The 24,483-nt window shown below is 41.6% G+C and overlaps 1 protein-coding gene across 1 annotated transcript; it reads right to left on the bottom strand.

The window, feature by feature from the left end:
• Positions 1 to 23,697, bottom strand: LOC108438873 (E3 ubiquitin/ISG15 ligase TRIM25). Its single transcript, XM_017716958.2, has 11 exons — positions 23,661 to 23,697; positions 17,042 to 17,436; positions 16,045 to 16,345; positions 15,813 to 15,908; positions 12,948 to 13,181; positions 10,657 to 10,825; positions 5,697 to 5,768; positions 3,164 to 3,184; positions 2,382 to 2,408; positions 1,047 to 1,222; positions 1 to 469 (listed from the first exon to the last, which is right to left on the bottom strand). Exons 2-11 carry the CDS (start codon positions 17,362 to 17,364, stop codon positions 104 to 106), a joined length of 1,785 nt encoding a protein of 594 aa, XP_017572447.1. The 5' UTR covers positions 17,365 to 17,436; positions 23,661 to 23,697; the 3' UTR covers positions 1 to 103.
• Positions 23,698 to 24,483: the final 786 nt, after the last annotated feature.

The following is a 24,483-nucleotide window of genomic DNA, read 5'->3' on the forward strand; positions in this document are numbered from 1 at the left end:
TGAATAACCGACTCTAAATGTAGGTATTGTGATATAAACCGAGTCTGTTCTAGAGTTTCTTACTGGACTGAAATAGGGAAACACTGGGTTTACCTTCCAGACTTCACTCAGTGAAGTGAGGGACTGCAGTTAGCAGAACCAGAGGAACCTCTTTATCTGCAGTTCCGAATAGAGGGTACATTCTCTCGGAGAAGGCGGTGGGTGCGGTGAAGGTGTACACCTCTGAGCCTGTCTTGGCGTTAAAGAAGGTTACCTGACCCTCCTCACAGTCCAGGTAAACGCCCACATGGCGCAGGCGGTTCGTGCCCTTGACCTTAGTGAGCGGGGGGGTGGTGACGGCACGCAGATGGTTGCTGTTCCACCATAAAGCAAAGTAACCATTAGCTGGACTCATATCGAACAGACCCTTCCTCTGAGCTGACTCTCGCACGACTCCCACCTTCCAGTCCTTATTATCCCCTACATTCACCTGCACAGGTAAACCAGAGACAGACACACACTTAGCTTCTTTAGTTTTAGCGCTCTAGCTACGAGGCTAAAATGTATAATAATAAATTGGCCAATTAGTGGAAGAACAAGGAAGGTGTTTCTAATAAAGTGGCCAGTTAGTGGAAGCACAAGGTAGGTGTTTCTAATATAGTGGCCAGTTAGTGGAAGCACAAGGTAGGTGTTTCTAATAAAGTGGCCAGTTAATGGAAGCACAAGGTAGGTGTTTCTAATAAAGTGGCCAGTGAGTGGAAGCACAAGGTAGGTGTTTCTAATAAAGTGGCCAGTTAGTGGAAGCACAAGGTAGGTGTTTCTAATATAGTGGCCAGTTAGTGGAAGCACAAGGTAGGTGTTTCTAATAAAGTGGCCAGTTAATGGAAGCACAAGGTAGGTGTTTCTAATATAGTGGCCAGTTAGTGGAAGCACAAGGTAGGTGTTTCTAATATAGTGGCCAGTTAGTGGAAGCACAAGGTAGGTGTTTCTAATAAAGTGGCCAGTTAATGAAGTACAAGGTAGGGGTTTCCATTAAAGTGGCCAGTGAGTGTGAGTGTTGCTCTAACCTCCCAGTAGTGTCGCCCTGACTCGTATCCCTCTTTGGCGGTGATGCAGGACCACACGTCAAAGCGTTGAGGGCTGTTCCTGAAGAACTGCAGCTTCTCTCCGCGCTTCAGCTGCTTCCGGTCCTCGGAGAGGATGAGGAACGGGTATGCGGTCACCGGGTTCAGAGTTATGTCCTCTGAAGGAATAAAAACAATGTTGACTGTTTGCTGATTTCAAATAAAAGCCTGCTGTGTCTTCATGGCCTACGCTCGGATGGCACTGCCAGTACATTTTACAGTGTAAAATATCAGTCTGTTGTATTTGAAGCTAAAATATGGGTTCCATTTCAATGCTGAACGCCACACAAAAGACGAGGGGATTATTTAGTCGGAACGGACTCGCCCTCAGCTAACCAAGCAAAGTTTGCAATGCAGTGCTTTGAGAATTTTGAATATAACATGCATACATTTTAAGTTTAATTGCCTTGTCTGACTCTTTGCTTTGCATCAGGTGTTGGCTGTGGGCGGTATGGCCAAATATTTATAACACAGTGTATTTAAAACTGCTATCAGTTTTGGTACATAACAGTTTACACACACAGGCCACACCACTGGCTACTGTATTGTGACTGAAATTACTCCAGGAGATTTACTAATATTGCTAGATAGCTGACTATTTTACTGCATCACAGCTGGATTTACTCTAAAAGACGTACTAAGTTGCTAGGTAATGTTTTTTAGAGTATTGTATTGCTATGGCTTACTCTACCCAGATAGCAGACAGTTTTGGGCCGATTCTAGCTTCCCTATGTGAGTGTTGGTTGACTACCAGGTAGAACAGGGTCAGATCTTGGACAGCTTCATACCGTTTTGCCTCATGTCTACATTTGTGGGACAGCTCTAGTGTGAATACTGTGAACCAACATAGTAGTTGGGCCAAATTCAGACCAGATTTGGGCCGTATCCTTCAGTTTGACTCCCTTTACGGCATGTGGGCCAGTTCTGGGCCCGAGGACCCAGCCGTATACTGGGCCAGAACAAACCAAGGATGTGGCCCACAAATGAGCCAGACACATCTTTCTAACCAGGTATGACCATTTAATTCAAGTTTAAGAGGGAAATACAACAGATTGTACAACATCTGGGTTAAGTTCTGCTAAGGTCAGCGGTTATGCTGAGTCAGGCCTTCACCCCCCCGAGATCTCATCTGATAAACCTTTCATGAGCTAATGCAGTATGGAACAGTGTTGAAGGTGGAGTCAGTGGTTCCCCCCGTGAAAGGTAACCACTGCGTATTCATTAAAATGAACTAAAATTCTGAAATGTTTGAATGAAAAGAGATGAAAAGTTGCTTACCTAGATAGCCTTTCACCTTTTTGTGACCTAACGAGAGATCAGCAGAGTCAAAAACTGAGAAGTCTTAAAAACAAGCTGCACATTTTCACACAATTACAATATTGATGGAATTAGAGAGGATAATGGGAATGAGCTCTATTAAACTGATAGATCAGCGTCTGGAAGCGCTATGAGGCTAACGTAGCTAACAAGTGATAGCAGCTCATTAGCATTGCCACTTAGCATTCCGCTAATTGCCATTGGCCTCAACCTGTGGAGGTGTTCAGCACCTGTAACAGACTTGATGATGTGGTTTCCGATACTGTAAGACTCACTGTTACCTATAAACTGAAGTACATTAGCATAGCTAAACACATCAGCCGCGGTCATTCTGTCCATACAACAACCCCTATTTACAGTCAACCTATTTACAATCCCGTTGGGACAGTATGTGAAATGCTAAATAATAAATTCAGTTCGGCCTGTATAAAACTGAAAGCAGCACAAAAACACAATATTTGACATTTTACATTGCGAACTTTGTTGTCAATATACAATATATACAATATAATACAATTCCAGAATGAGCGAACGTTTACAAATAGCATTGAAGACAAACAAATAATGGCCTATAAACAATCATAATTGGTGCATCCCTACAATAAATATGACATTCCATCCCTCTAAGGTCCCACATGTTTGTTTTATGTTAGATAGGTACAGAATTAATCTCTACACTGAATAAAACTATCAGACACTCAAACATATCAATGAGTAAATTAAGTATAAAAAAATCGCCTTACTTGATTTGATCTTCCGAAGATCTGTAGAATAAAGAAAACATCAATAAATACAGATTCTGATGATGTTTAAGTGGGAACACATCGCTAAAGTAAAGAACAAAGAAAATCAGACTGTGTGGGCGGAGCTAACTGCTGTATAACTACTGAATGAGGTGGTTCAGGAGCGAGTTGACCCTGCTGTGACATAAAAAAGACCCCACACAGTTGAGCAGGCTCTGTCTAGTCTGGGAGTTCAGAGGCATCTCTAAGTTCAGAGGCGTCTGGGAGTTCAGAGGCATCTGGGAGTTCAAAGGCATTTGGGAGTTCAGAGGCATCTGAGAGTTCAGAGGCATCTGAGAGTTCAGAGGCATCTGGTAGTTCAGAGGCGTCTGGGAGTTCAGAGGCGTCTGGGAGTTCAGAGGCGTCTGGGAGTTCTAAGGCTTCTGAGTGTTCAGAGGCATCTGGGAGTTCAGAGGCATCTGGGTGTTCAGAGGCATCACACAAACATCCTGACTAGACTAAACCTCCTAAATCCTGTCCTAACTTTAGGATGAAGCCCAACAGGGTCCGAACTTCTGTTTAATGTCCGTTTCTCTGGTTTTGAGGCGGCTGAGTCAGGCAGCGTAGTTCACTACCAGCATAATGAGCTCCATTTATTTCTACTGTAAAACGCGACTTTCACTGGGAGATGTTTTTCTTTTCTAACTCTGCATTTTAAAAATCTCAGACGCTGCCGACTCGAACTCCACCGCCCCTTTGATCACCTTCCTGTGTTAATGTTGATGTTGGAATATTACAGTGATGGTGATGAACAATGAGGAAGCGGAGCTGAACGTGTGTCTGAGGAGGAACGTCAGCGTGCTCGGCTAAAGAGTTTGGGAAATGGAGACTGAAACTGGGGAGCGGCAACGCTTTGATAAACAGCAGGGGGAGCTTTGATAAACAGCAAGGGGTGCTCTGATAAACAGCAGGGGTGCTCTGATTAACCGCAGGGGGCGCTCTGATAAACAGCAGAGGGTGCTCTCACAGTATTCTAACTTAGAGTTTATCACAATTTAGTTTTGTTTTGACCTTTTTTACATCAGTAACAGCAGCTAGATAACTAGTCTATACACTGGGTTCTCTATACCAGGGTTTGTTGTCTCCTCCTCTGCTCAGGTTCGAAATCTGGGTGTAATTTTTGACACAACACTGTCGTTCGAACCCCACATAAAAAATGTCTGCAAAACAGCCTTTTTTTCATTTAAAGAACATTTCCAGAATTCGCCCATTTCTGTCTTCTGCTGCTGCTGAGATCATTACTCATGCATTCGTGACCTCTAGATTAGACTATTGTAATGCAGTGTTGCATGGTCTCCCTACCCGGCTTTTAAACAGACTGCAGTATGTGCAAAACTCTGCTGCTAGGGTGTTGACCCATAAAAGATCTTGGGAACATATTACACCAGTATTGAGGGATCTCCACTGGCTTCCAGTCCAGTTTAGAGTACAGTATAAAATACTGGTAACTGTTTTTAAATCTCTCCATGATCTTGCCCCCACTTATTTGGGTAATCTACTTCAGATGTATGTTCCAACTCGCACTTTACGCTCCTCTTACTCTCATCTCCTAATTGTGCCTTCTACAAAATTCCGTACTCTAGGTGATAGAGCGTTTGGTGTTGCTGGCCCAAAACTCTGGAATGGGCTTCCACTACAGCTCCGTACATCATCATCTCTATCATGTTTTAAAGCCGGTCTTAAAACCTATCTCTTCCAGCTAGCATTTGAGTGAGAATTTCTCTCGAACTTCTATTTATTTTAGTTAAGTCTTTTATTATTGTTTTATTTTTATTGTTGTTATTTTATATATATATTTTTTTCTTAGTTTATTTTATATATTGTTATAAATCTTAATGTATTATCTGTTTTACTTTTTTTGTATTGTACAGTGTCCTTGGGTCTCTTGAAAGGCGCTTTATAAAATAAAAGTATTATTATTATATTATTATTAGTCTAGATAACTACCTTGCGTCTTTACGTTTCAGCTGTGCGTCTGTCATTGCTTGGTAATGGACATAACAGTTGGTTACTGACCTCAATTGACTAGTTTGTGACTTCTTAGATAAGATACAGATAAGATTCTGTAACATAACATAAAATTCCTAAGTCAAGATAAGATTTGATAAGATCTTAACTTAGGACTAAAGATAGTATGTTAGTTTAATACAGCCCCAGAGCTCTATTAATGCATTATGCACCAGTCAGCCGTAACATCATGACCACCTCCTCGTTTCTACGCTCACTGTCCACTTTATCAGCTCCACTTACTGTATAACTGCACTCTGTAGTTCTACAGTTACAGACTGTAGTCCATCTGTTTCTCTGATACTCTGTTACCCTGTTCTTCAGTGGTCAGGACCCCCATGGACCCTCACAGAGCAGGTACTGTTTGGGTGGTGAGTTATTGTGGGTTTTTGGAGCACGGTGGGCGATCAGTCGTGCAGTAAAAATGATCAGTGCTTTGCTGCAGATTCACTGTGTTTATCGTGTGTTAACTGAGCTGTGGACTCACCTCTGAGCGAAAACTCCTTCTTCTTCATAGATCGAATACTCATCATGCTCTCAGACTCCGGCAGCGAGGACACTGTAACCACACGCCAACAGAAAACACACCTTTAGAGTCTCTCACAGGAAAACCTGCGGGGATTCACTCCAGAGCAGTCAAAAGTTTGGAGACGCCTACTTTCCACATTGTACAACAACAGTGACGACAACCTTTTTAACTCCTCGGGACCACCGGTGGTCCCAAACCGCACTTGGTCATGTTCCTCATAACGTTCATATTCCATAAGCTCCATTCAGAAGCTGGGCGTCATGTGAGGCTGTAGCTCTTCTCTCCAGTCTAATAGACGGTGATGTCATTTTAAACCCTTATAATAAAAGAAGCTGAACTTTGTTTTTCTACTGAAAGTCGACCCGTTTTTCCCCAAATCTGGGCTCTAAACTATAAACAGACGGCGTCTCATCAGTGATCTGCTCTGGAAACATCACTTTTAGAAAATAACACAAAGAGCGTTGGAGATTTTTGGCTTTCAGCAGTGAATTATAAGCATGTAGTGACGTGTAGATCATAAAACACACCTTCTGTTCGTTTGAGGGGAGATTTTACGTATAAATAAAATAAAAATGTACATTTATTTCATGCAGTTACTGAATAATTTGCCTTATGATTTGGTCACGAAAATTCAGATGGACAAACCAACACACACTCTGGAGAGGTTAAGAGGTTAACACTGGGAAATACCACAGACGGAATTACACAGCCGACAGAAACGGTGCTGAACACACGTCTGATTTGTTTTTATGCACAAAACAGAGGTTAAACCGACAATACAGGGAAACTGACTTCTGTATTACTATTATTGCTTTTATTATTATGATGATGATTATTACATTAAAAGCAGATGATAACTGATATTTGCTGATGTATTTATTGACCTCCAGAATGTTTTATTCACTGTTCTCCATCTGTAAATATTACAGATCTAATGCTTATTTCTGCATTTTATAAACGTCGCCGTATCAGCAGCGACACTTACAGTCATATGCAAAAGTGTGGGCACCCTTTACAGAGAGTTTAACTGGAAATAAATTGAGTTATAAACGCATTTTATGTGTCTTACTTTCCCCGATATATTAGATTCAGTAAATAAACAGTAAGTGTGTGTTAAAATGTGCAGCAGTGTGTCTCCGTAGAGGATGTGTAACTTATTTACACTCAGAAGATAAACAACAACATGGAATTTGACCAGGAGTGGTCCACCAACATAAGATTAGACAGACAACATACAGACAAAGACACCTTTTTACAAAAACCTGCTGCTGTTGTTGTTGTTATTAATTATAATAATAATTATCAATAATTATTGATAATAGTAATGCACAATTTAATTACCAAAAGTATTCGCTCGTCTGCCTTCACACGCATATGAACCCGAGTGACATCCCATTCTTAATCCGTAGGGTTTAATATGATGTCACCCACCCTTTGCAGCTATAACAGCTTCAGCTCTTCTGGGAAGGCTTTCCACAAGGGTTAGGAGTGTTTATGGGAATTTTTGACCGTTCTTCCAGAAGCACATTTGTGAGGTCAGACGCTGATGTTGGACGAGAAGGCCTGGCATCCCAAAGGGGTTCTATTGGGTTGAGGTCAGGACTCTGTGCAGGCCAGTCAAGTTCTTCCACACCAAACTGGCTCATCCACGTCTTTATGGACCTGCTTTGTGCACTGGTGTGCAGTCATGTTGGAACAGGAAGGGGCCGTCACCAAACTGTTCCCACAAAGTTGGGAGCGTGAAATTGTCCAAAATCTCTTGGTGCTGAAGCTTTAAGAGTTCCTTTCACTGGAACTAAGGGGCCGAGCCCAACTCCTGAAACACAACCCCACACCATGATCCCCCCTCCACCAAACTTTACACTCGGCACAATGCAGTCAGACAAGTACCGTCTCCCGGCAACCACCAAACCCAGACTCCATTTCCAGACAGAGAAGCGTGATTGGTCACTCCAAAGAACACGTCTCCACTGCTCTAGAGTCCAGTGGCGGCGCTTTACTCCACTGCATTCCACGCTTTGCATTGCGCTTGGTGATGTAAGGCTTGGATGCAGCTGCTCGGCCATGGAAACCCATTCCATGAAGCTCTCTACGCTGTTATTGAGCTGATCTGAAGGCCACATGAAGTTTGGAGGTCTGTAGTGATGGACTCTGCAGAAAGTCGGTGACCTCTGTGCACTATGCCCCTCAGCATCCACTCGCTTCCACTTTGTTATAATCCCACTGACAGTGGACTGTGGAATATTTAGTAGTGAGGAAATTTCACGACTGGACTTGCTGCACAGGTGGCGTCTGATCACGGTACCACGCTGGAACTCATTGAGCTCCTGAGAGCGACCCATTCTTTCACTAATGAAAAATTTGCTTGGTTCTATACACCTGTGGCCACGGAAGTGGAAGATGGAAGATTTTTAAAATTATGATTATTTTATATTTGATGCTTTTGCAGTTTTTCAGTTATGATTGTTTGATGTTGTTGGATGATTGTAATATTTTATTAGCTCTTTTGAGTCTTGAGTTATTTTTAATTGAAGTCTGGACAGTTTATATTTGACTCAGATGTAAAAACCACAGAGTGGTTTGTATCTAATATTTCACAGAGCTGCTATTTCCTGGGTGTAAAACAAGTTTTCCGGGCATGTTTTTGTGGAAGAGTCAGCTCTGTGAACTCAAGTCACGCACTGTTCTTCCTCATAAACATCTCAGCAGCTCAAAGAAACACCTTTCACCTTCTTCCACAAACATGGGTGTGGAGCAGAACTATGGCAGGAATTAGTGGAGGTGTAGAAACACACCAATGCAGCGGTGTAAAGGTGCCGATTCACCTGCATCGATTATGGAATGTCAGAATCGGTTATGATCAATAATAGTGAAAGTCAATAAAGTGTGCAATCTAGAAATGTTCTATATCTGCCGTTAATGTCTTTATTTCCAAATGAATCATGATCTGACAGAATCATGAAAAATAGGCGGTTTGGTTAAATCATTTAATAGAAATCGCTTTTAAAGATTTTTTGCTGAATCGCTTCCTAACAATCATGAGCAAAATTAGTCATGGTACATTTTGAGATTTGATGATGAATCACTGAATCACTGACCTCACCTCAGTCCGACACTCGATTATAGTTTATCTAGAAATGCAAGGTGAGCATCTACAAAGCAAACAGTGGATCTTTTGAATAAAGAGTTAATGAAAAATGTCCTAAAGAATCAAAATTTAATAGATTCATAAGAAATGTACATCCCTGGGAATCAGAGAAGATTCCCCCAGAACATCAAAACTAACAAACAAAGACACTCAGAGTGACTAAACACAGATTCCTGAACTCTCTGTCATCCTGCTGATTCACTGTGCTCCACACAAAAACCAACTCTGCCGCAGCCGCCTGCAGCTTTATGATGAAACAGAAAATAACTGGAGCAAATCTTTCTCTTGTCATGGTGAGAGTGGTTTCCCTGTGACCAGCCTTTACCCCCGAGACCTGTTGATGATCTTGGCCGCAAGGTTTGATCAGTCTAACTATCATCACAGTGTGGATCAGAATTCCTCAGTGCCAGTAAGGGTCCTAAAAGCTGGCAGCACCTAGAGCAAGGGTCCAAAAGGCTAATAATGCCTAGAGTAATGGTTCTAATGGCTGGCAATGCCTAGTTTAAGGGTCCTAAAGGCTGGCAACGCCTAGATTAAGGCTCCTACAGGCTGGTAACACCTAGAGTAAGGGTCCTAAAGGCTGGTAATGCCTAGAGTAATGGTCCTAAAGGCTGGCAATGCCTAGAGTAATGGTTCTAAAGGCTGGTAACGCCTTGAGTAAACGTCCTAATGGCAGATAACACCTAGAGTAATGGTCCTAAAGGCTGGTAAAGCCTAGAGTAATGGTCCTAAAGGGAGATAACACCTAGAGTAATGGTTCTAAAGGCAGATAATGCCTAGAGTAATGGTCCTAAAGGGAGATAACACCTAGAGTAATGGTTCTAAAGGCAGATAATGCCTAGAGTAATGGTCCTAAAGGGAGATAACACCTAGAGTAATGGTTCTAAAGGCAGATAATGCCTAGAGTAATGGTCCAAAAGGCTGGTAATGCCTAGAGTAATGGTCCTAAAGGCTGGCAACACCTAGAGTAATGTCCTAAAGGCTGGCAACACCTAGAGTAATGGTCCTAAAGGCTGGCAACACCTAGAGTAATGTCCTAAAGGCTGGCAACACCTAGAGTAATGGTCCTAAATGCAGATAATTCCTAGAGTAATGGTCCTAAAGGCTGGTAACGCCTAGTGTAAGGGTCCTAAAGGCTGGCAACACCTATAGTAAGGGTCCTAAAGGCTGGCAACCCCAAAAGTAATGGCCTTAAAACTGGTGTTACCAAAAGTGAGATTTTTAAAAGAGTACCAGCCTAAGACTTGCACACCCAAATGTTAGATTCCTACAAACCAGCACTACCAAGAGTAAGAGCCTCAAACACTGACACACAAAAAAATGAGAGCCCTAAAACAGGTGTTCTACCAGTAGTAAGAGCCCTAAAGGCTGGCACTAACAAGAGTAAAATCTCTCAAGAGTAGCACTGTAAAGGGTAAGAGCCCTAAACACTGGTGCTACCAAGAGTAAAAGCCCTAAAGACTGCCCTGCCAAGAGTACAAGCCCTACAAAAACAGCCACTTTTAAGAGTCTCAAAGGCCAAAACTGCCAAAAGGAAGCGTCTTCAAGGCTGGCATCACCAAGTGTAAAGGTTCTAAAGACTGTCAATAATGAGTAAAAATCCTAAAGACCGGCAATGGCAAGAATAAGAGATCTAAAGACTAGCATTACTAGGCATGACAGCCCTAAAGGTGGGCATAAACAGAGGTACATCACCAAGACTAAAGGCAGTGCCAGAGTACTATAATGAATAAAAACTGACCGTGCAGTATTAATGGTAGCGATGCTGACCTGAGTGGCGGTAGTGAATTTCCCCCATGTGAATATCATCCAGCCGTTCCCGAATGTCCCCCAAAGCAGCCTTCACCTCCCCCAGAGAGAAGTGCAGCAACAGGTCAGGCTCCTCTTGCGGGTGCAGCATGTCCATGTCTTGGTAGGAGATGTTAGCCTCCTCGAAACTCTGACGGGTCACAACAGGTCAGACATTTACTCAATTGATTCATGTTCAATCCATCAGTAAACTTTACAGAATCAACCCCTTCACCCAGTGTATTCTGACCCCAAATATAATCAGCCATGACATGTTTGGTGTCTGAAGCTTCTTTAGTTTTAGCACTTGGAGCTGCAAGGCTAATGTAGCAAACAACTAGAAGCTTATATCCCAGCAATTAGCATGGTGCTAACTGTGTGCCTAAATCTCCACAACTGCGTCAATCCACAGGTTTTCAAGTAATCTCAAATGGAGTGTCTGAAAAAAGCAACAAATAAATAAATAAACACCAATTAATTTGTTCACTTTTAGAAATAACGGCGTGATCTTCAGCGTCAGAAACCACGTTAACAGGTCTGCGGCTAGTTCATGACCTTCTGCGCAAACTGCAAGCGATAAAATAAAAATGCATTTTAAAATTTGTAACTGCACAAAAAAATGAAACAACAACAACAAAAAAAACACTCAGAACTTGTGACCCTCCCAGACTTCATGTCCTACTGATGAAGAATCTACCTAATAAGACATATAAGCAGCTTTTTAGGGCCCCCAAACATCCTCTGGGATGTTACTGTTCCATTGTGTTTTCTAAGAGGCTCACTGAGAGGATTTAATTAGGAACCAGGAAACAGAAGAAAAAGAGAAAATGTTTGTTCTGTGGAGATAATATTACAGCATTTGTTTTGGGTTGTAGTTAAACAACAATGAAAAAAAAGAAACTGATCTGGGGATTAATCCAGGTTTAGACACTCGGGCTGTGATTAATCCAGGTTTAGTTACTCAGACTGTGATTAATACAGGTTTAGATACTCAGACTGTGATTAATCCAGGTTTAGAAACTCAAACTGTGATTAATCCAGGTTTAGATACTCGGACTGTGATTAATCCAGGTTTAGATAATCAGACTGTGATTAATCCAGGTTTAGATACTCAAACTGTGATTAATACAGGTTTAGATACTCGGACTGTGATTAATCCAGGTTTAGATACTCAGACTGTGAATAATCCAGGTTTAGATAATCAGACTGTGATTAATCCAGGTTTAGATACTCAGACTGTGAATAATCCAGGTTTAGATACTCAGACTGTGATTAATCCAGGTTTAGATACTCAGACTGTGATTAATTCAGGTTTAGATACTTAGGCTATAATTAACCTAAGTTTAGACACTTCGACAGTGATTAATCCAGGTTTAGATACTCGGACTGTGATTAATCCAGGTTTAGACACTCGGGCTGTGATTAATCCAGGTTTAGATACTCAGACTGTGATTAATCCAGGTTTAGATACTCAGACTGTGATTAATCCAGGTTTAGATACTCAGACTGTGAATAATCCATGGTTTAGATACTCAGACTGTGATTAATCCAGGTTTAGATACTCAGACTGTGACTAATCCATGGTTTAGATACTCAGACTGTGATTAATCCAGGTTTAGACACTCAGGCTGTCATTAATCCAGGTTTAGTTACTCAGACTGTGATTAATCCAGGTTTAGACACTCAGGCTGTCATTAATCCAGGTTTAGATACTCAGACTGTGATTAATCCAGGTTTAGATACTCAGACTGTGATTAATCCAGGTTTAGATACTTAGGCTATAATTAACCTAAGTTTAGACACTTCGACAGTGATTAATCCAGGTTTTAGATGCTATTAATCCTGAACGTTACCAGCCCTGCAGCAGGTTAGATATGCAGCACTAGTTGTTATGCTGATGTTTTCTGGTAAATTGTTACTCACAAGACTGAAACTCTAGGATTAGATCAAATTAACCTTAAAGGTCGATGGCTAAGTAAGAAATCCTGCTTTGTGACTGAACAGAACCAACAGAACCGAGAGAACCCGGCTCTACCTGCACCTTGCTATTTTTCTGTAAGATGACCCTAAATTTATGCATTTAAAGTTAATGCGTTGTCTGGGCAATTCCCATTTTCCCATTTCCACAGCCTACAGTCTCTAAATACAACAAATATATTGTTTATAGGCACGCAGTTAGCAGCAACATGCTAACTGTTGGGGTATAAGCTACGATAGCTTCTTAGCTTCAGTGCAAACCTAAAGAAGCAAACTCCTGTAAAACGTCGGTGCACCTGTAGAAAGGCAATGTGATCTTCTGAAGTTGCCTGGGCCTCCAGTCGAGCCCTGCGCTCCTGCAGCTGCCCCAGCTCCGCCTCCAGGTGGGAGGTGACCCTCTCCCCTCGGCCAATCACTTCGTCCCGTTTCTGCTCGATCCCGCCCACCAGCTCGCTGCGGATTCGCTCCACGGAGTGAGTGACGTCTGCGAGGACCTGCTCCACCTCAGACAGCTCGGCATGAGCGTAGCTCTGCACAGGAACCGCATCACAATCACCACTGAATCACATGGTTACATCACTGAGTGCACCTTCATGCACTTTATGATCTGATAACGGCCAATCAGATCGTGTCGGTAATTGGTTCAGTGTGTTTTCATACGCTTGAGTAAACAGATAATGGGGAAACTCCAGGTCTACAGGAATCAAACAACAATCAGATTTCTGCTTTACAACCGCGGCATTAATGTAACATAAACTTCATGGCGCAACTTTAAAAAAAAAAACGTCACTAGAAAAAATGAACATACATTGTCTAGATCAGCAGTCACTAATAAGTGGACCGCGGTCCAAGTCTGGACCCAGACGCTGTCCTATGCGGACCTGGACCTGTAACCGATAAACTATGGAGAATTATTTCATTTTGATGGGGTGGTCCTGTTTTAATCAGTGTAACTTTTCTAGGCTTTACTGTAGCTTTAGACTCACAGATCAATCACATGCGTGTAAATATCACACGTGACGCTACTCAGCCAATCAGATCTGTGCATTACGATGAACTCTGAGACTTGAGTGAGTGACGCCGCACAGGGGAGGGACGAGGAGAGAAACAGCAGTCAGAGAGGAAAGTGAGTCAGAGGGAAGTTATTCCACATGACGTGATCTAAAAAGAGGAAACTGACAGTAAATGTTGTTGAAATCTGACCGAACTGGACTTTATTTGATCTGATGTTCAGTAAATGTTGTTGAAATCTGACCGAACTGGACTTTATTTGATCTGATGTTCAGTAAATGTTGTTGAAATCTGACCGAACTGGACTTTATTTGATCTGATGTTCAGTAAATGTTGTTGAAATCTGACCGAACTGGACTTTATTTGATCTGATGTTCAGTAAATGTTGGTGAAATCTGACCGAACTGGACTTTATTTGATCTGATGTTCAGTAAATGTTGGTGAAATCTGACCGAACTGGACTTTATTTGATCTGATGTTCAGTAAATGTTGTTGAAATCTGACCGAACTGGACTTTATTTGATCTGATGTTCAGTAAATGTTGGTGAAATCTGACCGAACTGGACTTTATTTGATCTGATGTTCAGTAAATGTTGGTGAAATCTGACCGAACTGGACTTTATTTGATCTGATGTTCAGTAAATGTTGGTGAAATCTGACCGAACTGGACTTTATTTGATCTGATGTTCAGTAAATGTTGTTGAAATCTGACCGAACTGGACTTTATTTGATCTGATGTTCAGTAAATGTTATAGACAAACACGTGAATGATCAGATAACTGCTCAAATCTGACACTCAGACTGTGATTAATACAGGTTTAGATAATCAGACTGTGATTAATACAGGTTTAGATAATCAGACTGTGATTAATACAGGTTTAGAAACTCAGACTGTGATTAATACAGGTTTAGATAATCAGACTGTGATTAATACAGGTTTAGATAATCAGACTGTAATTAATACAGGTTTAGAAACTCAGACTGTGATTAATACAGGTTTAGGTACTCAGACTGTGATTAATACAGGTTTAGATAATCAGACTGTGATTAATACAGGTTTAGATAATCAGACTGTGATTAATACAGGTTTAGAAACTCAGACTGTGATTAATACAGGTTTAGATAATCAGACTGTGATTAATACAGGTTTAGATAATCAGACTGTGATTAATACAGGTTTAGTTACTCAGACTGTGATTAATAAAGGTTTAGAAACTCAGACTGTGATTAATACAGGTTTAGATAATCAGACTGTAATTAATCCAGGTTTAGATACTCAGACTGTAATTAATCCAGGTTTAGAAACTCAGACTGTGATTAATCCAGGTTTAGATACTCAGACTGTAATTAATCCAGGTTTAGAAACTCAGACTGTGATTAATCCAGGTTTAGATACTCAGACTGTAATTAATCCAGGTTTAGAAACTCAGACTGTGATTAATCCTGGTTTAGATACTCAGACTGTGATTAATACAGGTTTAGATAATCAGACTGTGATTAATACAGGTTTAGAAACTCAGACTGTAATTAATCCAGGTTTAGATACTCAGACTGTGATTAATACAGGTTTAGATACTCAGACTGTGATTAATACAGGTTTAGGTGCTGTTTATGATCTGAAATACTGAATGTCACCGACCCTGCAGCTTGTTAGATATGCAGCAGTAGTTGCTATGGTGATGTTTTCTGGTAAAAAGTGATAGTCACAAGGCTGAAAATCTAGGATTAGATTAAAAGTAAGAGATCACCGCCATTTGAATGATCAGATAACTGCCATAATCTGATTACGATTGGATTATTTACTGCATGTAAACGCCCTCATTGTGGTAAAGGACTGAAATGATGAAAAATATTAAATCAAATGAACAGAAAGATTTATAGGGAACAAACTGAAATATGGCACTGTCTGGTCATTTTGGTGTATAATCTATGTGTATTTATTCGCTTAGTTTAACCCAACACAGCACATCACACTTAAAATGCGCCATAACTTTTACGCAGGCCGCATTTTGGTGCTTCTTCTAAGCAGCTGGCAAATTTTCTGTACATAATAAAATGTTTCTGTCAGAATACTGAGATGAATGAATAGCAACACAGAGTTCCTGCAAGAGTCAGACGTGGTACTGTTCACAGTTTAGAGCTGGACTTACTCTGACTGTCTGCAGCCGGCGCTTCAGATCAGTCAGCCGCAGCATTCGCCTCTCAATGGACGTCTGGATGTCCAGTTCAGTCTTCCCCAGCAGTTTCTGTAATAAAGGAAGGAGGAAGACAGTTAGCATTTGTTCAACTACTCGTTTGATTTGTACAGAGACAGTGGTCTGTTATTATTATTATTATTATTACTACTATTATTATTATTAATGATGTTTTAAGTGCTCTAACCTGCTTGACCACTCGTTCGGTCTGTACAGAGACAGTGGTATGTGTCCGGTGTTCCTCCAGGACGCAGATGGCGCAGATGCAGCGCTGGTCAGTTCTGCAGTAAACCTCCAGCAGCCGGCCGTGCTCGCGGCAGGTCCGTCCCCGCAGTGCCTCACGGGGGTCCATCAGTCGGTGGGAAGCGTAGAACGGCACCTGGCGGTGAGGCAGCACATGTGTCTCGCAGTAGGACGCAGTGCAGGTCAGACAGGAACTGACCGCTTTCTCCTTCCTGCCCGTGCAGATATCACACAGAGCCTCGTCTCTGTTTACATTACATTAGATTACATTAGATTAATTGTGTGACATACATCACAGCACTCTATATCACACTCTACATCACACTATACATCACACTCTACATCACACTGTACATCACACTGTACATCACACTATACATCACACTATACATCACACTCTACATCACACTATACATCACACTATACATCACACTCTACATCACACTATACATCACACTGTACATCACACTGTACATCACACTGTACATCACAGGACTCTACATCACACTCTACATCACACTACACATCACACTGTACATCACACTGTACATCACACTGTACACCACGTAAATTACACTGTACATCACATAAATTACACTCTACATCACACTGTACATTACACTGTACATTACACTATACATGATACTATGCATACATTGCTAGGTTGTTGCGAGAAAGTTGCTCTGGTACTTTAGGTGGTTGCTAAAGTGTTGCTAACATATCTGAGACTTGGTTGCTTGGTTACTGCTATCCAGTTGCTATGGTATCATTGTTGGTTGCTATGGTACCTAAGGCAGCTGCTAGTGTGTGTAGTGAATTGAACTGAATTCAGAAACTTTAGCTGACTGTGTTTGCACACAGGGGGTTGGGGGTTAGGTGCCTTGCTCAAGTGCACTTCAGTCACATCCTGTCGGGATCCTGAGGGAGACAGAAGCACTCACCCTGCGCTGGCTCCTGTGGGAACGGATACACTGGCCAGCGTCCTCTGTCGCGGCTTGATGGGCGGCGGCCCCCCATAGCGGATCTCTCTGTATTTCTGGGCGATGTGGGCGAACACCCGGTTGATGCTGAGCTCGGGACGCTCCTCGAAGGGCCGCTTGCACAGCGGGCAGGTGTAGACGGAGCTGGATGCCCAGTAGCCGCCGATGCAGGCCTGGCAGAAGTTGTGTCCACAGGGCGTGGAGACGGGCTCGCTGAACAGGTCCAGACAGATGGAGCAGGTCAGCTCCTGCTCGGAGAACAGCTCAGGGCCCAGATCAGCCATTCCCAGTCGTGCAGACGTCGGACAGAGGAGAATGATCAGGCCTCAGGTGCCAGAGTGCGTTCCAGTAAGAAGCTGCATAGAAAATATTCATTAAGCTCCGGCACTTTTTATGAATAGAATTCATTTTAGGCCTTAAGACTCTTTTTAAATGTACTTTACACTTTGAATCAAAGGGAGTGCTAAACCTTCAGAAAGTGTTTATTTCCACCTCAGCCTGTCAAATCAGAGACTACACGAGCCGTTTTCACCATATATGACTGAATAATGGGGTTGAAGTGAGTTACAAGGCTAAACACGGATCATATTCCACATAAAGCTGATATTAATGCAGTGAAACAAACTGTACAAAACAGAGCAGAAGGGAAACCTGAAAAAAATGAATGCATGAATGAATTAATTAATGTTATTAAAATCTTTGACAAATTCAGCCAGAAATAAGCCGTATTCAGGAGCAAGTAGCTTGACCAAGTGCACATGTTCCATTATAAATACCAATAACCACGTAGTTTAGATGAAATAAGCAAATATAAACATGTTCCTTTTTTTATAACGATAATTGTATCAACTGGGTTGAATGGTTGCACTTTACTCATGCAGTACTCATGTGTACTTTTTGTACTGTAATACTAACTTTCGTACAGCTTTATTCACTTTTTGTATCAAAAGGATAACTTTTCCTGACCATTACATCATTTGTACTGTAAGACTAACTGTTTTCCTACAGCTTCCTTTTTTGTACTGCAGTTTTTGCCACCGTATGCAATACGAATGGCGAAGTGGTCTTACACATGTGAGAGTAGCCCAGACATGTTAACATGCACACGCACATGGTCATCATGGACCAGCCTGCAGCCAAACCGGATGAGCAGCATTCTGAACACTGGGTGCTGCCCAGATATTTTAATCTTTGTTTATTTAAGGGTTAACACTGGTTTGTCTCTCTGCATGGCAAACATGCATTTAAAAATCCCACCATCAGGTATGCTACTGTAAATGTGTCTGTGTTGTGGTGGGCTGAGTAATGAACTCAGATTAGACCTTCTTAAATGAACCCATCACCTTTAATCACGTTACTGTTGCACAACAGCCGGACAGACAGGAATGTGTGTCAACTGTTATCTTTGTGTTGTTCACCCAGACAGGGATGAACACACATTCACTGCATGCCTGGTTTAGAAGCCTGTACGAGGATCAGGGACAGCAGGTAAACAGTAGTAAACATATAACTAAGCAGAAAAACAAACGCTGACGCACAGCTGACTACATGCTCGTCATGCAGCGGGATGCACAGTGATCTGAGCTGTGAGTGATGATGGTCACTGTGGGCTACAGCACATACAGTACGTGCATTCACGTGCGTTTTCGGTGATTAGATCACACTCATTTGATCGCAGGAACAATCTGCTGTAAACAGCCCCAGGGCGCACTGTGATCTGGCTATGAATGGATCCCTGGATGACCCAGATTCAGACTCTGAGATCCCATTTACACCTGGTCACTGCATGAATCATGAGTATCAAGATCTGGAGGCCAAGCCACATAAAATCAGTACAAATCTGATCATTCAAACCATTTCGGACGTGGATCGTCACCTTGATCAACCCAAACCCCTCCCAGTACAGCCAAATCCCTTCCCAGTACAGCCAAACCCCTCCCAGTACAGCCAAATCCCTTCCCAGTACAGCCAAATCCCTTCCCAGTACAGCCAAATCCCTCCCAGTACAGCCAAATCCCTCCCCGGTATAACCAAAACTCCTCCTATATGTTTATATACATATAAACATACATACATACAAGCCTAGTTCCATTGACTTCCATTGAGAGTAATGTAAGTTTTTTCTTTCTCCTGTAAATTCACCATTTTGGAGATACAAGGTTTTATATATATCTGTTGTCGGAAGAAAACCTCGTATCTCCAACATGGTAACTTTACAGTAGAAGGAAAAGACCTACTTCACTTTTAATGTAAGTCAATAGAACCAGAGATTTTCCAAGTCATTTTGGGCCTTTATTTTTAGTCCATGCGTCATGATATTGACATACATTGTAAAGGGCCAAAAGTGTCAAAAATTATGTCAGAACCTGAAAAATGGCAAAAATGGAGATACAAGGTTTTCTTCTGACAACAGCGACATATAAAATCATAGGGGACACACATGGTTGAACTGTTAAACAGTTGGTAACTGCGTTCACAGTTATGAGAAGTCAGCTCTGCGGTACAAAAAGTATAGAAAGGTTTAAGGCCTCACAACATCATTTTAAATCTAGTCTATATATCTAATATTTCTCGTGATGAGACTACTGTATAATTTTAACATACTTATTTCTAAACTTTTTAACTTGTTTTAAGTGAAATTCTCTCACTATATTGATAATTTTGCTTGCTTTGAGAAATAATGCTTAAAACATGCCAAAGAACCAGTCGGTGAAATAAGACTAGATTTCGAATTTTACTAGATAAAATTACTTAAAACGAGTAAAACCATGTAAAAGTCACATGGAAACAACCCCAGACAAAGGACGTTTTATTTCATGAACATAATACGGTTTTTCTTTTTCACACGCCGCTTAACATTTTTTGATTCCCATTCTGCATATCAGTTAAGAATTAAAACTCATTTTTATAATAAAAAAAACATAAAATGAATGAATTAATGAATGAATTAATTAATTAAACAAAAAAACTCATAGTTCTAAATATAACCATTCCCTTTACTAAAGAACCCTTGAAGAACCAATAGCAGAACCCTTCTTGGTGCCATACAGACCCATTTACAACACATTCTCCATCAATCTGAAGAACAAGTTCACCATGCGGAGAACCAGTTGAGCCTGAAATGGTTCCATATAGAACTCATGGTTCTAAATATAACCATTTCCTTTATTAAATAACCATTGAAGAACCAACATTAGAACCATTTTTGGCGCTATATAGAGCCATTTTCAAAAAGATTCTATATAGAACCATATATAATATATTCTCCATCAATGTGGAGAACCATCTTACCATGCAGAGAACCATTTAAGCCTGAAATGGTTCTAAACAGAACTCAAGGTTCTAAATATAATCATTCTCTCATATCATTCCCAGCTGGAGCATGTTAAAAAAATGACCAGCTATGCTCATCATAAGTTCATCATTTTATTTTTGGGCTCTACTTGAACAGATTTACAGCTTCAATGTTCCAAAAACACATTATTTCTCTCAGATTGTTCATCTCTATTCACCCTCTGTCTCAAACGCTCTGTTAGAGCTCCTGCGTCTTTAAGCCCCGCCTGCCTATGAGCCCAGTGTGCTCTGATTGGTCAGCTCGCCCACTCTGTTCTGATCAGTCAGCCAGCCCCTCCAGGTTCCGCCCCTGTCCTGCAGCCTCTAGCCACTGTACGCTGTGTGAGGGCGTGCTGGGTGCCAAGATTGCCTGTCCAAGTCTGAACTTCTGGTTATACCAGCTAAACAATCCATTCAACACAACTTCACCATAACCATCGACTCACTCTCACTCTCCCCAACAAAGGTTGCTAGGAACCTGGGGGTTATGGTAGATGACCAACTCTCCTTTACGCACCATGTTGCCTCGGTGGCTCGGTCCTGCTGCTTTGCGCTGTACAACATCAGACAGATACGGCCGTTTCTAACACAACAAGCCACCCAACTCTTGGTACAAGCAGTGGTCATCTCACGCCTCGACTACTGCAATGCCATACTGACGGGCCTCCCGGCCTGTGCTGTAAAACCACTGAAGATGGTTCAGAACGCTGCAGCGCGTCTGGTCTTTAACCAACCAAAACGGGCGCATGTCACCCCACTGCTCATTGAGCTCCCCTGGTTGTCGGTTGCTGCTCGTATCAAATTTAAAACTCTTACGATGGCCTACAAGGTGTTAACAGAGCAGGCTCCTTCCTACCTGCACTCGCTCCTAAAGGCTTACAGCACCGCCCTCCAATGAACGTCGCTTAGCTTTGCCAAACATTCACACAAAGCAATCGAGACTGTTCTCATACTTGATTCCCCAATGGTGGAACAAGCTACCTTCCGCTGTCAGAGCAGCGGCGTCCCTCGCTATGTTTAAGAAACTCCTGAAGACGGAGCTCTTCAGGGAGCACTTGCTCTAATCGCCTCTTGCAAATCTAACCACTACCAACCTCATCTCCTTCTTGCCCTCCTTCCCTTCTCTACCCCGCTATTACCCTTTGGCCTCCTTTAAGGCCTGACTATGTTTGTTCTATGTACCTCATTATTTGTAAGTCGCTTTGGATAAAAGCGTCTGCTAAATGTAATGTAATGTAATGTAAGATTGCCAGTAGGCAGGCAGCAAGGACTGTGTTACAAGATGATGTCATCTTGTAACAAAGGAAACATTTCAGGCAGCTGAGAAAAGTGGGTTCTGTGGGAGAGAGTTCCTCCCTCTGGAGGGAACGCAGAGCTTTGGGACTTTGCAGAATATTTACATACCCAAAAAGCTACAAGACACTAAAGAAAAGGGAAAAACCAGGAAAGCATAATAGGACCCCTTTAAAAACAGGACCGCAGCAGGCAGACTGACTGAATAAAGCGGTACACACTGACCAGATCCTCGAGGGCACGTGCACATGAGGAACCGCAGAGCCACAAGAGTGCCAGACAGGACAGGAATCATGTAGACTACACATCTGCGTGGGTGGAGATGGTTTCAACAGCCACCACGCAAGTGGCAATCACGTCAGATTATGAAACAGCACTACAGGTGAGACAGTCTTACTGAGACAATACAGCCTATTCAACCCATTTAAGCAGTGCAAATGTGGTAGAAAGATCAGTTCTTTTTAAATAGTCCCAGTTTTATTCCAACAAAATCTCCTTTTGTTTCAGACACAAAGCTTCTTCTGCTCTTTTTTGCATCAAAAAGGCTACACAGCAAATCTCTCTCCCTCACTCTCCTCATCCAGTCAGACCTGTTCGACATCATTCTAATCAGTCAGCTGCTCAGACGGCCTTAACACATGTCTCACAGTCCTTAAAATAGTGTGCGCACATGTTACCGTGAAGCTCAACTCATTCTTCTAAATATGAGCATAATTAACTGGTTAAGATGTAAACAGAACCGTTCAGAGCGGTTTGGTGTGAAACGCTCGGTTCTAGATAAACTTACAGAGTCAGAACTGTTCACAGTGGTGGTGATAGGAACCAGACATCTAACCCTCTAAAAGCTCCTCACAGAAAGTTCCTACATGAACTGGTTCTGAATTCACTGCCTGATGACTGAGACGCTGTTTTATGAGAGTTTAGAGAACTTCAACTCCATTCATGGTGGAGGGAGACATGCAGGGCGCTGTGCGGCAAAATAGTCCCCAAAGAAAACTCATTATTCCAGATTTTCCACTGTTTTCCATCATCAACATTCCATATAAACTCAGAAGACCCGTGTAGGTTCTCTGGTGGTTCTGGATGGTAAATAAAATGTCTATATCTGTGTTGTAGTTATGGCGACGCCTGGTTCCCATCACCACCACTGTAAAGACACCTGAACCATTTCACACCAAACCCTCTGAATCTCTCTGTGAGAAAGTTGGGGAAAAAAGAAGTTATTGCCTGAAACTGTTTATCAGAAATCCAGACGTTTCCAAATTTAGTACCAGTTCTATCAAAACAGGGCTAGTAACAGTGAGATATGACAAGTTTCTGTGAGTTAAAACAATTTTTTTGGAGAAACCTCTATCTTCGTCTTGTGCAGAAGTCTTGAAAATGGTTTGAAACTATAAATCTCAGCAGTAAAACATGATAACATTAGAATTAATATGAATAAAGACAAAAATAAGTCAGAATATTCATTGTTTTCGGTAAAGCCGGCTTCTTGGTGAACTCCAGCCATTTCATGTAATGAAAGACTGATTAGATAAGCTACAAACGACCACTGTAGATACTGCGGCTCCTCCAGCAGAGCTCTGGTAATGGTTAAACTAACGCCAACACAGTAAGTCACAGTGGGTTATTTATTTGTTTATTTGTATTTATGCTAATGTTTACATCATTTTCTCAGATGGTCCAAGACTTTTGCACAGCACTTCATAAAACTTTCAACTTTCAAGTTAAATTTAGCTTCTTATTCAAACTTTCCATTCCACCTTAAATGGTACAGCAGTCACATTGACACCTCAGGCGCCCAAATGGAACTGCCGCACCATTTAAGGTGGAACGGGAAAATTAAAAAAAGAAACAACACAGTTTAAACTACAACTTTGATTGGCTTGTCTGTTCAATCTCAACTGTTGGTTGTTTAGTAATATGTACCATATATCAGCTTATCGCAGGTACTCACCTCAGTCTGAATGAACTTGTATCTGTATCTGTTGTTGTGAATGAAGAGAATGAAGGTTCTCCTGCTGTTGTTCTCGTTTTTCTTGGGCTGACCAGCTCCTCCAGGTTGAATGTGGGTGTGCCAGTGTGGTTTGGTCAGAGTAAAGTGGAAGAGTGAGTCTGGCAGGCTGAGCCAGAAGCAAAGATGAGTCAAAAGCAATGATTGGTTTAGAGCAGTAATAAAAATTACAGAGAAGTTCAGCAAAATTAAGCTACCGAATTTTACAGAAAGACGGATGAAGTCCGTAAACTGGACATTTACACACCTGTTAATTAGTAACTAAAGTACAGAAACAATTCAGACCAAGTAGTTAATTAGCAACTAAAATATGTATAATAAATTCAGGCCAATTTGCCAGTTAGCAACTACCAAAAACTTCAGGCCAAATAGCCAATTAGTAAATAAAGTACAGACAAAATTCATGCCAATTAGCTGACTAATCATAATAATAATAATAATACTTTTTTATTTATATAGCACTTTTAATGCCGGTCGCAGCTCAAAGTGCTTCACAGACAGGTGATAAAACACAGTTATACAAGAGACCATTAGTATTTATTCAGAATCAAGGGAAAATGAAAAAGATCAAATGTGAAGATAAAAAAACACAAGACGTAGAGTTTTAATGAAATACTGAGAGATACATTTTTAGGTGTTTATTAAAATTGAGCTCTGAGCTTGACTGTTTAATAAAAGCTGAACTGAGCTCCGCAGTGTAGAAGCAGAATAACTGAACGAGTCTCCATGCTCTCTGTGTTTTACAGAGGGTATGTGTAGAAGGCCA

The sequence above is a fragment of the Pygocentrus nattereri genome, chromosome 27 (genome assembly GCF_015220715.1).
Source record: "Pygocentrus nattereri isolate fPygNat1 chromosome 27, fPygNat1.pri, whole genome shotgun sequence".
NCBI classification, from domain to species: domain Eukaryota; kingdom Metazoa; phylum Chordata; class Actinopteri; order Characiformes; family Serrasalmidae; genus Pygocentrus; species Pygocentrus nattereri.

What these genes read in the sequence shown, in the direction of transcription:
- LOC108438873 (XM_017716958.2), bottom strand. Translation starts at nt 17,364, where the DNA reads ATGGCTGATCTGGGCCCTGAGCTGTTCTCCGAGCAGGAGCTGACCTGC. An exon ending in CCCACAGGAGCCAGCGCAGG is followed by an intron (nt 16,346 to 17,041) that starts GTGAGTGCTTCT and finishes TAATGTAAACAG; the next exon opens with AGACGAGGCTCTGTGTGATA. An exon ending in ATCACATTGCCTTTCTACAG is followed by an intron (nt 10,826 to 12,947) that starts GTGCACCGACGT and finishes GTGACCCGTCAG; the next exon opens with AGTTTCGAGGAGGCTAACAT.